At 36.3% G+C, this 18,373-nt stretch overlaps 1 protein-coding gene across 1 annotated transcript in view; it reads right to left on the bottom strand.

The window, feature by feature from the left end:
* The window catches only part of LOC129805226 (nephrin-like), a 164,904-nt gene that overhangs the window by 36,851 nt on the left and 109,680 nt on the right, over positions 1 to 18,373 (bottom strand). Inside the window, exons 7-8 of the mRNA XM_055852999.1 lie at positions 8,473 to 8,676; positions 1,845 to 1,990 (exon numbers count right to left, since the gene is read on the bottom strand). Of these exons, the coding sequence (XP_055708974.1) occupies positions 1,845 to 1,990; positions 8,473 to 8,676 (350 nt within the window). The remainder of the gene's footprint in view (positions 1 to 1,844; positions 1,991 to 8,472; positions 8,677 to 18,373) is intronic.

Raw genomic sequence — 18,373 nt, 5'->3', positions numbered from 1 at the left:
ACATGAAATTTTGTTAGGATTATAGTAGGTGAGATTGTTAAGAATCTCACCTAATACAATATTTCCGATTTATAACACTTTATAAATGAACAAAAGTTATTTCACAAGAAAAAAATCACTGTAGGGTAAAGGCTCATAATTTTGTCCAGTTTCTTATTTTGGACAATTTGAGGATAAAATTGAACACTAAAAATAAATTGATTAAAATTATAGATTTTTAATCCAATATTTGATGAATAATGAATTCTATCTAAATATTTGTACTTTTTGGAAGATTTTAACATTAAATACGTTAAATTTTGAATATGATTTGAGTTGAAAATGCTTTGTTGAAAATTCAGTGTGAGCAATTTGAGTAATTTATGTGAGCAATTTGTACATTTGACCTGAACTGATATTTGCCTTATGAATTAGATTTTTCGTGTGAAAAATGGGAAATTTTTTAAGACATTCACCAGTGAGGTGATACTCCTTATTTTGGACAGGTGTTTTTCCTCGAAATTTCGTGAAGTTTTAGCTTTTGTGATGACTTTTCTAAACAATCCTTCTGAAAAGAGAGTAACAAAAAAAGTCAATTAGTATTGAAAATATCGCACTTCAAACTTGGAACATCGATGCTTATAAGCAGTCTGGACAAAATTATGAGCCTTTACCCTATTGCTTGTAAGACATATGCAGTAACACATCGGCGCGTCGGTTTGATCAGCAATTATGCTATCTGCATTTGCTTTGTGACTGCATTCGTTATAAACGACGCATTGATGAGTTACGTTTGCATCGAATGTAGAATGTATACACAAAGCAAATGTAGTTAACACAGTTACTGATCCAAATAACTACATAGTGAATTAAGTTTATGATTCTTTGGTTTCAATCAAACTTCATCGCTTTATAGTTATACCTGTTAGTATGTTTAATTACAAGTAATTCAGATTTTCATTTAAACCTAATTTGCGAGTAGACATAATGTGCTTTTCAGTTTGTCCGATTTATTGAATTTAGTAGCAATACAAATTCATAAACTGCGACCTAAACTTAATTATGGTAATTCCCCTGGAACTAGAATAAGGCAAATTAAAATTGTCTGAAAATTTTCTTTTTCTCCATAAATAAAGTATTTTCTTTCACCTGTTGATACACGTTCAAATTAATAGCAATCTTATTAAAAGAGCACAATTTTCCCATGAAATATGGACAGAATCTTTAATTTTCTCATCAAAACATTCAGTCTTTTGCTTCAGTCTCTTGAGATTGTGTCAAGCTGAAATGTAATTTTATGTACTTATAGCACTTTGGACTTGTACATGGTTTTGCTTCTTCACAAAACCCATCCCAATCCTGGCAGAAGCCCCAAGTTATTCATTAAGAGGTTTTCATGTGACGAGAGTTGAAGTGTCGGTTTTACTATGGCATGAGGTGGTGACAGTGGATCCGTGGTTTTGAATACAATTACAGAAAAGATAATTGAGATTCAGCACTTAGGGTTAATTGAGGATATTAATCTCCATGTCCATTTAACCTCTTGGCTCTGCCGGCTAAATTACAACTCCTAGTTGATGATTCGCGTTTAACTTTAATGCCATTTGCCTGTCTCCTTCGTAAGACAAGAAAAAAAACGCAAATCACTATTACTTTATCCGCAATTAATTCCATATGAGATGAAATTTATTCAGTGTTTTGTAAGTAAAAGTAGGAGAGTAAGAGAATTATAATTAATACCAAAAGAATGGACTATTTGAAAAAGTAATAGCTGTTTGTATAGAGACTGGAATTATCTGTATTCTAAAAATGGAAAAGAGCATTGATTTGTGATGCAATTATCTTTAAAAAAAATCTAAACATACCTTTGTTCGTCGCAGCGGGCGCTTCCCTTTGTAGAACGTAATAATAGCATTCGGGCGTGAACCTGTTGTCTCACAAAGGACCTCATACCGTCTGTCGGCTACTAATGAACTAGCTGGCTCTACGATTTTCACAGACAGTGGCTTAACTGTAAAAGGAGTAAAATCAACCCAATATATTGTGTTTTAGATCAATAAATTTCTATGTGGAAAACCTTGTAGAAATTTTTCTTTAATGAATGGAAAATAAAATTTAAAATAATTTTAAAGAACCACAAAATCTGTCAAAATCTTGTAATTTTCTTTAAAAGAAAAATATTAAGTAGAAATTGCCCAAAGAGGTGAATATCATAAAATTGTACGGGAATGCCAGGGAAATTTCTAAATAGCAATCTATAGAAATAACAATTTGATTTGCCACAATAGACGATATAGAAGTCTTCAGAAGAACTAAATGAGAGTTCCCTAAGGTACATCTAATATAATACAATTCTTAGGGATTTCTGCGTAACTTTTTTAGATTTGTTTTAAAATTTAACACTACAAAGTAAAATGCGTAAAAACACTATCTAAAAAAACATTATTATGGGTTTTTTTTCTTTTCTAATTTTTGAATGTATTTTAGAGGTTTGTTGGACATTTCGATCATACAGATCATACATAAAAATTTCCTGAAATTATTTCTAAAAGCAGTTTCTCAAAGTTAAAATATATCCTAACTTGTTCGAGAGCGTATTTGCCGATTAATGTAGAAAAGATAGGATTCGTTACGTGCTAGACAGTCCTACGGCTTAGGGGAATTTTGGCATGGTTCGAACAGTGTGAACCTTCGAACAACACAAATTTTCTCTTTGTTTGCAAAGAGCTAGTTCCCCATTTCTTAGCCATAAGATAGGTAATTATTAAGCTCATGAAACGAGATGAGAAATGGTAAGTCAGCTCCTTGCAAACAAAGAGAAAATTCGCATCGTTTGAAGGTTCACTCTGTGCGAACCATGACTACATTCCCCTAACGTAATAATATAATCAAAATAAGGAATATTCCCATCAGTTACCCACTAAGCCGTTTTTCGACTTAATTTCGAGTAGGGGAACCGACGTACAATGAGGTATTTATGCTGCTATTTCTGGAAAAAATTGTCCTTCCGGTGAGCGTTGGTGAGGTGGTTTAATCCAAAATTAAAACCTCAAACAATTACTAGGGAAATCCGGAAGTCGTCGGGAAGAAACAATCACTCAGGGAAACACATCAACTATCTCCAGAGCTTTCGGCTCGGTCTCCAAGCCTTCATCAGTGGTCAAGTCTTGCAATTTTTTCACTGAGACTCGTTCAGGGTTTTGGTCAGGATTACAACAGGGCATGAGAGGGAACAAGGGCACTATTCTTACACTGTCTTTTTTAATTTTTTTTTAATATTTGGCACTATTTTGGGGTTTCTTCTTCGTCTACACTCGTGTGCTAAGTGTTAACAAAGAGAAATTCTCAGCAAGACACAAGACGAAGAGGAAAACCCAAAAATTGTGCCAAATATTAAAAAAAATTTAAAAAAAGACAGTGTAAGAATAGTGCCCCCGTTCCCTCTCATGCCCTGTTGTAATCCTGACCAAAACCCTGAACGAGTCTCAGTGAAAAAATTGTGAGACTTAACCACTGATGAAGGCTTGGAGACCGAGCCGAAAGCTCTGGAGATAGTTGATGTGTTTCCCTGAGTGATTGTCTCTTTCCGACGACTTCCGGATTTCTCTAGTATTTATTGCAATTAACGTCGGCTTATTCCCACAAACCTCTAAGTACCAGATCCACATCTTTCGACACTGTAACGTGTCTTCTTCAATGGCTGTTTGAAGGGGACTTTTTTTCGAAATTTAACGAATTTTTCGATTTGAAATGATTCTTTACAACATCTTTTTTTTTCAACTTAGTTCTTAGTTAGTCTATTATCTTGGATATTGTCATTATTTTTCATCTAACATTATACTCATTAGATTAGAAAGGAGTTGGGAGCTCTAGAAGTCCTTTGGCTTAAGCCGTAAGTACTATCTAGTCTAGGGCATTAAAAGATCTTAAGGTCCTAGACAAGTCCAGGTTAATATTTGGAGAATTTTTGGTTTATGTTTAGCAAGAGTTAGCAAATTTTCCGAACGGTATTTTAATGCCTAATTTTAATGCAATCATCGTCAAATTCAGTGGCTCCGGGACTCATTTTAGATCAGGAAAATTTCACGAAATCAAAATTCATATAAGCTTTTCTCCTCGAAATATCGTTTCTTTGTAGGGGAAAGTACTCTCCCTTCGAACGTTCACACCTTCGAATAATGTGATTTGTTTTAAAGTGACTTGCACATTTTTATTAAATATTAGTTAGCTTATTATCAATTTAATGATAATTACGTGATAATTATGTGTAATTCTCTTAGGAAAAATAAAAGAAATTCACATTATTAAAAGGCATGAACGTTCGAAGGGATAGTACATTCCCCTACTAATCTTTCGCACTCATCTTCTTCTATTAAGCATAAAATTAAAATAAATCTAATTTGAATAAATTTTCAGTGCGAAGAAATGGAAGAGACCTACGCAAATCATTACAGAACGAAATTAATATGAATTTTAATTTAAATAAGAAAATTTCCTTCTTTCACAAATTTCACTCTTAATTCCTTCGATATGTCCCACTACTTTAGTTTCAAATCTGATTTAAATGCATTCAAAGTTTTACAACGTTAAAAATCTCATGTACAACAAATTGATCTATTCATGACTAATTTTCCAATATCTTTCGTGACATATCAATGAAATTTTCCAAGTGGGTGCAGGGAAAATTCGTGGAGATTCCGTGGAATGTTGCTTTACTTACTGTTATAGAGTTAGAGCTATTAAAACCAAAATGCTTTCATAATTCAACGTCTACAATGACAAATTGTTTCACACACGATTGAGTATTTTGTGTTTCGTGAAAAGAGTGTTTAATTGCTGAAAATGTGTCCCATGTTATATATACCATCTTACACTAAAGGGCAATACAATCTTGTTGAAATTGAAGTAGAAAATCAGAGTGAAAAGGAGCTTTTAAGGCAAATAGACAGCGGAGTGCCTGTCTCATCATTCTCCAGGGAAGACATGGAGAGACAAGACGATTAACAAAAGTGTTTCAGGAGAAGATAGTGGCATCGAGAAGTTTTCCCAAGATAGAATCAGAGTGAAAGAGAAGGTTCAATGTTGACACATTTTAGGCAGCGAGATTTTCTAAAACTCAACTTTGTGCACAAACTTAAATAAACAAAACTATATACAAAGATGTGGGTGGGAGAGCAATGAAGTGAAATAATTTTAGCATATTGCAAATAGAGTTTTACCATCCCACACCCTACATCTATTGTGAACCTTCTGGTTAAATTACACTTGGGTTATTTTGCCACTTTGAGTGATTTCCTTAAAGAGGGTCAAATTACCCAGGAAGACCCTCAAAGGGTTGTGATTTCCATGGGATATTAATTCTATATTAAATTGATATGTCTTTAGGTGCTCAAATAATATAACAGCTTCTTAGGGATTGGAGCTAAAGTTTAATTGTATGAAGATTGCTAATTTAGGATATCAGGACATTTAGGAGAAGAACGAATCAGGATGTATTAGCCTTAGAGCTCATGACGCTCATATCGATTTAGTATTGATTGAGTACAAAATTCAATAATATCCTTATGCTTTTATAATTTTGTTTTTTTTCAGAGAGTTTGGGTAATTAATTTCTGAATTTAAAAACTGGTTTTACATTATATATCTAAATATAATCTATCTGAATATACATAGATTATTACTAAATCCTTAAGGAGTTAAAAGGAGTAAATCATAACCAGGGCAAAGCCCATGTTTCAATTTAGACTAGCTAAAAGCTACCGAACCATATCCGTTGATCAATTTCTATTGATAAATTTTCTCCTCCTTCTTGTAAGCCCTGATGGGGCCTACCTAAATAAAAATACAAACGATAGAAGGACATTGGAGAACTGAAGGTGCCACCTATTTTTCACTTCATGAGAGTGAACCGTCCACGGCAACTGATGCTCACTCACTGAAGATTGAGGACAGTTACGTAACAATAAGAGCCCCAAAGCAATCTTTCAGCACCCATAAGGATAGTAGGGGTTGGGCGTGTCAAAGTAATAAAGGATTAGGGCTGGTGGGTTATGGCCGTCGACTGGGTTAACATGTGTCGAATAGGCCATACGCTCTACATTCTTAAACCTAAATATTTTATGTGCTGGACACACTTACGACTAAGGTCCACAGACGCCTAAACTCATTCATAGCCAAGTCAGTTCTTGACACACTACAAACGAGGCTTAACATTTACTGGAACTCATAAAACATAACTTTCCTGATCTTTTATGCTGATATTCCTTGAAATGCACTAATAATCATTTGAAATTGAAACTAATTGTGAATTTACTTCTCAATTCACGTATAACAACAAAAATTATTCACTAGTTCTCTCAACCTTTTTGTGGTGGCTGGTCTTTGTCTCTTTGTCTCTAACTGAATTCTGACAAAGAGACAGAGACCGACCGCCACAAAAATTAGTTTTTCTCAGAGAAAACCACCGAAAAAGTTCAAAAATAGATGAGAAAAGTTCTTCAAGAAGGAAAGCCGCCCCACATTGACATCCTACTGGTGATGATCTGGAACCCCATGAACCTCACGATCCCTAAAAAAAAACTCTGGAAACACAATTTAGTTGACCATTGAAGAAGATCCCCATCAGGATCGAAAGCTCTGGGCAAAACCGAAAAAATGTTTTCATTTTAGGGCGACTAACATTATTCACTGGCAATCACCGGAGACATCCCTTTAAAATTATTCACTAAAATCGCCTTAATTGGCTCAAGTCGCGAGATATCGTCCACCTAACAAATGAATGTGATTAAGAATAATTATTGCACTTGAACAGACATATAAATTTACAAATAATTTAATTTTAGAATTAATAATAATTTAATTTTAGATAATTTTTTGTGTGTCAGGAACTGACTGGCTATGAACGAGCTTAGTCGTCTCTAGACTTTAGTCGTAATTGTGTCTTGGGCATTATACTTTACATAATACTCGACAAATTAATTAAGGATGGTTTTATCACTTTTTTGGATTTGTTTTTATATCATTTTGCGACTTGTTCCACCCCGTTTTATGTTTGATTCAACGCCTTTTTGGGATTGATTCCATCTTAGGATGTAATGTTCTTGTTCTACACAGACTTACGGCTTAATCAGAGAGACGGGTTAGTGGGAAACTGATGGGAATATATTCTAATCCTTATTTTGATTATAATTATGTTAGGCTGTCTCCCGGCTTAAGCCGTAGGTCTGTCTAGCACATAAGGATTTAGTGGATCTTGCCTTGGAATCAATATTGCGACCTGTTTTTATGGACTATCTTACATAATAATTCTCATTTATTCTCTGATTAAAACTATTTTTTTTTGTTTAATTCTACCACACTTTAGGTGCTTGATTTTATGCCATTTGTAAATGTACGTCGTGTATATTAGTTCCCGATCTAAATTAAAAAACTCAGTTTTATAAAATTATGACACAAAGTTACTTAAAATTAATCATTTTAATTTAAAACACATGAATATGTGAAAGTAGAATCTTTATTCTTATGATTTAAAATATTTTTGGTTTTTTTTATTTTTTGTCAAAATGGTTTAATTGCTTGCTAACAATTGATATATTTGCAAATTGAAAATGGACGTTTTTTTGGTATTTCTGACTAAATAAAGTCAAATTATCCTGATTTTGTATAAATGTTTGCAATTTATTAGTATTAAAATGTATGTCAGCAATAAAATAATATTTCTCAAAATATTTCACTATTTTAATGCAGTAAAAATTTCTGATTCTCATTTTATTATATTGTATTTATTTATTTATCTGCTTATTTAATTTTTTTTTATTTATACATGTGATTTCCACTACTTGACGATTTTAGGATTTCTCGTTGAAAATAATAGTTATCATATTTGTTTGTTCTTTAGAATAAGTTCATTTTGCCTTATTCTAGTAAAACATTTTTGTAAAGTTAAATTTTTTCTTTACCAGCAACTGTTTATGTTTGCTTTTCAGAAGACATAACGTATTGTAATTTGTTGCCTAGTATCTCTTACTGTTTGAAAAATTTTCTTCAATAAATAAATATAACATATTTTTCCTCTATTCTTTAATGAATCAAACCTAATGGTAATATATTTTAATGGCTAATGTTAATTCACATATTTCCTGAAATAAATTAAGTCAGATTCATTAAGAAAATATGATGAAAATATGAAGTGTTCTAAGGCAGAGTGAATGCGAATCTTGAAAATCTTCCAATATGGTTGGTGTACTGTTAGTAAAGTCTGTAAATTCTGTATTTGAATTAACGAGATTAGCAAAATATTATTAAAAGATAAGATAAGGATAGAGTTGGATAGAGTACTATGTCTTGAATAGGATCTAAAATCCTTTTAATAAATAAAATTAAAAAGGCAAACCCGACACAAATCATTAACAGTTCAAACGGGAGAGAGTTACGATGTTAAGGTTATCTGTGAAATTTGCAACAATTACATCATGAATATGTATATATACTTACGCAGTAAATCCAGTACAAAGCTCCTCTCTTTGGCTTCTACCAATTTTGTGTTAACAGCTTGACATGTGAAGACTGAATTTAAATCCGTTCTTTGAACTCCAGGCCAGAGAAGGCGATTTTCAATGACATCACCAGAATTCTGCTCATACTGATCGTCCACGAGAATTCCATTCACGAGCCACCGAACAGCCGGCTGTGGGCGTCCTGAAAGCACAAAAGATGTGAAATTTTGAGTGATGACCCAAATTTAATGCGCCTCTTTGATTTGTATCCTCGCAAATTCAGTATAGTTTGCCCTTGATTTTGGCACAAGAAACAACCAAATTTATGACAATTTGATGCCATTGACGATGACATCATTGGAGAAGTTTGCATTTGCACGAATACCGTGATTTATATCATCATCAATATCGCGTTTATATTGTGTGTTCATGCCGTCATTGTGATTGATTGGCTGTCTGTTCTCTGTGTTTTGGACCCCCACTTTACATAGACTTGTAATATGTAACTATCAATAATTCCCACATTCAAACTCTCTTTAATTTTCGACATTTCAGCATTTCAAGTTCTACAATTTGTCCCTTGTAATTAGAGAAATTCACCAATGCAACCCCTTCATCACTATATCCGATATAAGTAATTTTATTATTACCTATCTTGTATTTAATAAAGCTATCAGAAGTATTCTTCAATATTTTCTTTCTTTTCCGGTTTACCACTATAATTTTTGGATTTTATTTTTCGAATTGAGTCTTTGTTCTCTTTCTATATAACCGCGATTGAATCACATATAACTTGTTCTCTTCAAAATGTTAGTAATTCAAAAATTATTTCCTGATATTTAATTGATTTCGAATGCTTTCTTTAATAAATTTAAGGTTAATATAATAGTTAAATCATTTGTGGTTAGTAAAATATTATACACTTTACGATCACTTGAAAGAAAAACGCAAACTTTTAACTTTGTTTATAACTATGAATATCTTGTAGATAGTTAATCGGTTTTGTTTTTTTTCTAAAATCATTCCTTTAGGGTAAGTGTGCCATATTCCGGCCAGCTTGTAATTTCGGCCATATTTTTTGTTCCTCGAATTTCCATGAATTTTTAGTTTCTGCATTCTCTTGAGATTGAACAATGCAAAAAAATAACAAAAAATGTTGCTTCGACGAGCAAGATGATCTAAAAAAGACATTAAAAGAATTCTGGAAGGGCAAGGAACTATGAGAATGAAGGTGGCCGAAATAGAGCACCAATGCTATGTCTACATTTTTATTCATTTTAAAATATATTAAGAATGATTTTAGAGAAAATAAAGATGATAAACTGTCTACAAGGTTCCAAGTAACACTCCTTTTAAAGAGTAACAAAAATATTCAATTTTCATTAAAAATATTACATTTGAAACTTGGCACAGTCACCCTATATATTTAAAAATGAATAAAAATATAGACATAGCTTTGGGTTATATTTCGGCGACCTTGATTCTCATAGTTCTTTGCCCTTCCAGAATTTTTTCAAAGGCTTTCTCACATCATCTTGTTCTTCGATGCATATTTTTTTTGTTTTTATTTGTATTGTATTGACTGATACTGATTGATATTGTAATCTCTAGAGTATGCAAGAACTAAAAATTCGTGGAAATTTGAGAAAAAAACACGTGGCTGAAATTGCAAGCTGGCCGAAATTGCAAGCTGGTCGAAATTGCAAGCTGGCCAAAATTTTGTACACAATTTTCTTGACCAATTTTGTACACAATTGACCGAATTTTATTTATAATTACAAGAAGACAATATTTTTAATATTGATCCTAAAAAACTATGATTAACCTAAAAAATTGTGCAATTTTCTTACGAGTTATCGTACTTGGAAACTTATACTTTGGAAATGTTCTGTAATTTTTAGCGTATATACTACGCTATTTAGTATAAAATTAATTATATTCATAATTTTTCTTGTCTGCACTTATGAAAGTTTTCTATTTGTAAAATTTTAGAAAAATAATTTCGTTTTTTCTCATATTCTGTTGCTTATTTTATAAAATCATGTCTCAATTTTTGTTTGTAGTAATTGGTGTACCATATATGCACCACTCCTATGCTTTGATAGAGCAACATTGAAGACAGATGGTTTAAAAGCAGTAGCTATTGGTGCTATTCCAATGAAAAATGAAACTATTTTTCTTAGAATTTACTTTACTGTTCTCAAATGCTACTGCAATATCGACTTTTTTGCGTTGGTTCCTGTCTTGACTGTTTTGCTCAGTTCTAGCCGTGTTATAATACCACCAAACAGTCACGATATGAACCAATACAAACAGAAGTCAATTATGTAGGAGTACTTTAGGACCATTATAGTGAAAAAACATGTTCATTTTTAATTAGACTAACTTCATTAGAATGCTATTCCATTGAAAATTGAGCATGTATTTCTTTACTGTTCTCAAGTGCTTCAACATAAACGACTTATCTTTGTGTTGGTTTCTGTCACGATTTTTGGTGGTTTTCGAACACGATTAGAACTGGTGGAAAACAGTCGGGACAGGAACCAACACAAAGAAAAGACGATATTGTAGAAGCGCTTGGGAACAGTAAAATGTTAAAAACATGCTCATTTTTCATTGGAACAGCATATTCACTTTTTGCTTTAATTTTTTAACACCAACTTATTTTTTAATGAAAGAATCAGAGCTCTTGTGAGCTCTGAGTTTATCACTAGATTGTTAAATTATAAGACATTCTCCCTTCCATTAGGATCTGCTGTATTTTATAAATAAGTGTTTCAGAAGAATAATTGCTGTACATCTGAGACAATTATTAAAAATTGAGAAAGTGAGGAACTCTATAATTAGTTCACGTCCTCTTTGATGGACACTGATTGTTGAACTTCAGTCAGTATTTTGAGAAATTAGGGTGAGAACATCTGGTAAACACTGCATCAACATCCCCCCCCCCCGAATTCATATATGACATATTTATTGAAATTCTCAACAAGCAGGGGAGTAGAACATGTGTTGCTTGTTTTCGGTAAAATGCCAAATCCATCTGCATTCTGAAGGAAGTTGAGAAAGCCTAGAATGATGACCTAGCACATTTACCTTGGAAATTTTCATTCACATAAAATAAGGGCTGTATGAGAATTATGATTGATGTGACTAATTGCTATACTCTACCCCTCATCATTTCTCAGCTGGATGGAATGCATATGGAAAATTGATTTTCAAGAGCTTAAAGCTCATGGTAAAAGTGATGTTGGTAAGGACACCACAGTCTATCCCACCCTCAAGTGGTTGCTCATAATTTTGCATGCGAGATGGTATGTTGTATTATAAACAACAAGAGCTAATTGGGACTGTTCTCATTCCTCTTCATATATCACTATTAATATTACCATAATGCATAGCACTGTCTATTAGCATAAAGAAATGGCTGTTTGTTGAGTAAAATGGAATATAATCCCCCTGCCCAAAATATTCTCTCCAACAGTGCACATTCCACTCTTGCACTACTATAGCATTTTCCACTATATCTGATGAGATTTGCAAAGTCAAAATTTATTGCATTTGTTTGCTACAATAAATACTTTTATTTATGACTGATGACTAGGGCGTTAAAGTACTTTGTGTATGTAGATTTATCGCTAGAAGGAAGGGGTGCTTTTGAGCGATATGTTCCAAACTGCCACAATTTTTTTTTTCGTATCCATTTGGAAGGCTCACAAAAATGTCACTATTTCATCATATTTGCTCGTTAAACTGATTGATAACATCCAATGAACGAATATGTTAGACTTTTTTCAACTGTTTTTCCGTCAACAATTGAGTGCTTCACGAGTAAAATAGCTCTGTTGAATTAAATTTTTCAAATGGCAGTTTGAAAGGGAAGAGATACGTCGAATAACAAGCCAATATTTTCATTTAAGCTTTCACTTGAGTTTCCCATGCATTGAATGTGGTATAAAATATTTATTTTTATTCAGAAACTTATGAAATGCCTGTTTTGTGCAGAAACTCTACATTGAAAATTAAGTTCTGTATTTCCCAATGATATTCACAGCACTGAAATTTGCTAACGCAATAGAATAGATTTTTATGTGAATGATATTTTTTATGCTTTTGTTAGGTAGGTTTTTTTCTCCATGTTTAGATGTGAAAAATAACTAAATTTTGTCAGTAGAAAGAGTTATTCATTATTTGCCAAGATAAAAGAGACCAGTGCTTCAAATTTAGATGATTTGTCTTTAAGAACCGTTTTAAATTTCCAAGTATTAAGAGTGCGCATAGCTTGAATTAGGGAGGCAGAAAAAAGGAAATGGTTTTCATAATTTTTGTTGGAAGACAAAGAAACATCTAAGTTCTTCAAATTTTTAGTATAATGTTGTTGGGTATCGACCCAACGACAGATGGCGTAAGCCATGCCTGACGCCATCACGGTCACATGACCCTTCCGCGCTCTTAAAGCGTCACTTGCTATACGATTGTCTTTGTGATTAGTCACGCCATTTATGTGCTCCAGAAATTACTGAGAAAATATATCTTGTGAATTAGCTCTAACAGTGTGTATTCTTAGTGCAAACCACTCCTCAATTGGCATCCCAATCATCTATACTCGAACACCGTTTCGGCGACGATTCAGGGATAAATATATTAATTGTTGCAGGTAGGCCACACCACAACAACTGGCGACGATTCAGGGATAAATATATTAATTGTTGCAGGTAGGCCACACCACAACAACTGGCGACGAGAGGTGAGGAAGCCCCACAACAACTTGACGGGAAGTGAGGAAAAGCCCCAACAACTGAATTTCCAGAAGCCGCATCTAGAGAAATACGCATTCCGGGAAACTTATCCAATAGTTTCACCCTAACCTCACAAACGGGCACATGTGACAATGGCTACTCAAAAAGAAGACAATATCTCTCTTCTTAGCATCCTCAGTGCAACTCAGAAGCTCCTTGAGGACCAACAAAAACGGCTTGCTCAACTTGAGGCAAGATCCAACCAACCAGATCGTCCAGAACTCACCATTGAGGCTCTTGCGCCTTCGATTCAGACGTTCGTCTACGATCCGGACAACGGCGTCACCTTCGACGCATGGTTTTCACTTCATGAGGACATTTTCCGTGAAGATGCAAAATCTCTCGACGACTCTGCCCGAGTTCGTCTTCTCCTCAGGAAGCTCAACCCTCAAGGGCATGAGGGTTATGTGAATTCTCTTCTTCCAAAAGCTCCACGAGATTTCACGTTTGATGAGACAGTTGCACGGCTAAAAGACCTTTTTGGCCGCCGGGAATCACTTTTTCACACCCGCTGGAGATGCCTCCAAATACAGAAGAAAGAGACGGATGACTTTCAGACACATTCGACTGTCATCAACAAGATTTGTGAAGAGTTTAAGCTGGGAGAGCTTACGCCAGAGCACTTCAAGTGTCTTGTTTTTATTCTAAGCCTCAAAAGCAAGAATGATTCTGATGTGCGAACACGACTTCTTCATAAACTGGAAGTGGAGAAGCCTGAGACACTCACATTGTCCTTTATGGCCAGTGAAGCAACACGTCTTACCAACTTGAAGACTGAGAGTGCTGATTTTGAGCTCAAAGACACTACGCAGGGTGTTCATTTTGTTCAGCGTCAGGGAAAACCTAAAAAGGGGAATTCTTCAAACTCAAAGTCTCAACAATCCGGGCGTAACTCACAAACACAGCCTACTCAGCAGCCAAAATCTCCTTGTTGGTTCTGTGGTGGATTGCACTTTGTCAAACAGTGTAATTACTCAAAGCACACCTGTAAGGATTGCTCCAGGGTGGGCCACAAGGAAGGGTATTGTTCCCAGAACAATTCCCAAAAGAACTCCTCGAGTTCCAAGTCCCAGTCAAAACAAAAACAAATACACTCTTCGAAATCGAATGTCAATCCTGTCAGTGTTCACCACACTGTTACAAACAGTCAGGCAAAAAGATACATTGAGGTGGTAATGAATGGGAAATCTGTGAAGTTGCTTTTCGACACAGGATCAGATGTGACAATTATCTCCAAGGATGTCTGGAGACATCTTGGATCACCAGTTCTGTCAGAGACTCCCTCTACAGCTTCTGATGCCCAGGGAAATCACATTCCTATGGATGGCGAGTTTTTCTGCACGGTTGACTTCAAAGGGGACATTCAAAGGGCCAGATGTCTTGTCACTGATGTCAACATTAACCTTTTTGGTGTTGAATGGATCAATTTATTCAACCTCTGGGGAAAAACCATTTCTTCACTTTGCAGTGTAAACTCAGTTTCCGAAAAAGACATTGTCACATCACTCAAAACAACTTTCCCATCTGTTTTCTCATCTACAATGGGAAAATGCACCAAGGGACAGGCGCATCTTCAGCTGAAGCCTTCAACAGTTCCAGTGTTCAGACCCAAACGCCCTGTACCATACCATGTCACGGATTTGGTGGATGAGGAACTTCAGAGATTGCAGAATCTGGACATCATTTCTCCTGTAGATCACAGTGAGTATGCAGCTCCTATCGTTGTAGCCCGTAAACCCAATGGTTCCATCCGAATCTGTGCTGATTATTCCACCGGGCTCAACAATAATCTCGAATCCCATCACTATCCTATCCCTACCCCTGACCAAATTTTCGCAACACTGTCAACTTGCTCAGTATTCAGCCAAATAGATCTCTCAGATGCATATCTGCAGATCGAAATGGATGAAGAATCGAAGAAACTCCTCACGATTAACACCCACAGAGGTCTCTTCACATTCAATCGCCTCTGTCCTGGGGTAAAATCGGCACCTGGAATTTTCCAACAGCTCATTGATACCATGCTGGCTGGCATCAATGGGGTTCATGCCTATTTTGATGACGTTCTCATCGCATCAAAGACCAAAGAGGAGCATCATCAGACACTCTTGCAAGTGTTTCGACGACTCAGTGAGTACGACTTCCGTGTCAAATTGGAAAAATGCAATTTTTTTCAAAAGGAAGTACGCTTCCTTGGCTTCATTCTCGATGCCAAAGGACAGCGCCCGGATCCAGGAAAAATTGATGCAATTATCAGTATGCCAGCTCCGTCAAATATTGCACAACTCAGATCTTTCCTCGGGGCCGTCACGTTTTATTCACGGTTCGTGAAGTCTCTCAGCACCATCCGGGCTCCACTGGACAAAATGCTGCAGAAGGACGTTGGAGATTGGAATTGGACGCCACAGTGTCAAAAGGCTTTCATCAAGGTCAAAGAAATCCTATCCTCAAATCTCCTTCTCACACATTACAATCCTTCCCTTCCTATCACAATCGCTGCAGACGCCAGTGAGACGGGTATTGGTTGCGTAGCATACCATACCATGGAAAATGGGCAGCTCAAGGCATTTTATCATGCTTCTCGCACTCTTACCAAAGCCGAGAAAAACTATTCACAAATTGACAAGGAGGGTCTTGGACTGGTTTATGCTGTTCAGAAGTTTCACACCTACATCTATGGGAGAAAATTTACTCTTCAGACGGACCACAAGCCCCTACTATCAATTTTTGGCTCGAAGAAGGGAGTGCCCATCCACACCGCCAACCGGCTTCAACGCTGGGCTCTCATTCTGTTGGCATATGATTTTAACATTGAATATGTCCCAACAAATGAGTTTGGTGGAGCTGATGTTCTTAGTCGTTTGATTGAGCAACAAAAGTCAAGCAACGAGGACTTCATCATTGCCCAAGTCCGAGATGACGAGATCGTGGACAACATTCTCATCAGTGACGTGAACAAACGCTTACCGGTGACCTTCAAGAAGATTGAGACTGCCACTCTTTCTACTCCGACTCTACAAGAAGTCTCCAACTACATCCGGCATGGATGGCCTCGCTCTACAGCTGATTTCTCACCGGAAGTGGCAAACTACTACAAAATCAGAGACTCTCTAACACTCATACATTCTTGTATAGTCTACAGAGATCGCATTGTCATACCACCAATTTTCAGAAACGCAATTCTCAAGCAGCTACATGACGCTCATCCAGGAATAAATCGTATGAAGAGTCTTGCCCGCTCGTACGTTTTCTGGCCACATATGGATTCTGATATTGAGAACTTGGTCAAATCTTGTTCTTCCTGTGCTGCTGCTGCCAAAAATCCGACAAAATGCGACCTATCCTCATGGCCTCTCACATCAAGGCCATGGCAGAGAGTACATGCCGACTACGCTGGACCAATTGATGGACAGTGGTTCCTTGTCTTGGTAGATGCATACACAAAATGGCCTGAAGTATACATGACAACTACCACTACATCATTGGCCACCATCAGCAAAATCTCGGATGCCTGCTCACGTTTTGGTTTCATGGAGACCATCGTAACAGACAATGGTACCCAATTCACCAGTGCTGAATTCTCTGAATTCTGCCGCGAGCGAGGTATCACCCACATCACGACAGCGCCATTTCATCCACAAAGCAATGGCCTGGCAGAACGTTTCGTGGACACCTTGAAGCGTTCTCTCTCCAAGCTGTCTGGCATTGGCAACACACAGACAGCCCTCACAAAATTCTTGATGTCCTACCGCTGTACACCCAACCCAAATACGTTCAACGGCAGTTCTCCAGCAGAACTCATGATGTCACGACCACTTCGAACGACACTTTCTCTGACTCAACCTATGGAGAATGATCCAATTGAGAGAAACACGGCCATGGAAAATCAATACAACAAGAAACATGGGACCAAAAGTCGTTCATTCGTTCGAGGGGAGGAGGTATTGGCAAAATGCTTCCGTGGCAATCACTCATTTTGGGCACCCGGTGTGATCATCGAGAAACGTGGGAACGTTATGTACAACGTCTCAATCCTTTTGCCGAGAGGATGTTCCAGACTGATTCGCAGCCATGTTAATCAACTCCGCAAACGCTACTCAGATACAAACGAATCAGCTGATGATCCCTCTCTGGTTGAAGGTCAACAAGTCTCCATCCCTTTCGACTACGACGATGGAAATCAATCAGCAGACTCCTCTGCTGACGGGACATCTCAGGAATCTTCCAATGTTCCCATGCGGCGAAGTCGTCAGCCATATCGGAACCCTAGGCTTCCGACACGCTCATCTCCTCCACGACTTCGTTCCCGGCTTCCACGCAGGATCCCGCAGGCTCCAGCTTCTTCAAGGGGGGAGGTGTTGGGTATCGACCCAACGACAGATGGCGTAAGCCATGCCTGACGCCATCACGGTCACATGACCCTTCCGCGCTCTTAAAGCGTCACTTGCTATACGATTGTCTTTGTGATTAGTCACGCCATTTATGTGCTCCAGAAATTACTGAGAAAATATATCTTGTGAATTAGCTCTAACAGTGTGTATTCTTAGTGCAAACCACTCCTCAATTGGCATCCCAATCATCTATACTCGAACACCGTTTCGGCGACGATTCAGGGATAAATATATTAATTGTTGCAGGTAGGCCACACCACAACAAATGTTTATAATTAAAGTAATAAAATTAATTAAGAGGTTACATGTATCTCTCAGGTCAAAAAATCATTTTTTTTTATTTTATTAATATGTTCTACAATGCGGTAGTTAAGATTACTCAGAGTCTACTGAACCGACCTTTCTGAAATTTTGCATACTTGTTTTGAGAAGTATTATCTACTGTTTGAACGAATGATTTGCACTTCCTTTAATCAAAATCATTTTTACAATACAAAATGTGTTGAAAAATAGGGTAAAGTTGATACTTTTTTGTAAAAACTTTTACCAAAAATCCAAATTTTGTTTTCTTCAAAAATCATTCGTTCATCCAAGGGTCCATCTAATCCTCTAACAGGGTATATTTGGTTTTTTGATTGCAGATGAACCTACTGGGAGAAATCCTGCCTACCGCAAGGTCTGTTTTTTTTTAGGAATGGTTCCGAAAATCAGC

Source organism: Phlebotomus papatasi, chromosome 3, assembly GCF_024763615.1.
Source record: "Phlebotomus papatasi isolate M1 chromosome 3, Ppap_2.1, whole genome shotgun sequence".
In the NCBI taxonomy this organism is placed as follows: Eukaryota; Metazoa; Arthropoda; class Insecta; order Diptera; family Psychodidae; genus Phlebotomus; species Phlebotomus papatasi.
The sequence above is the reverse complement of the archived record's forward strand: the minus strand, read 5'-3'. Positions and strand labels throughout refer to the sequence as shown.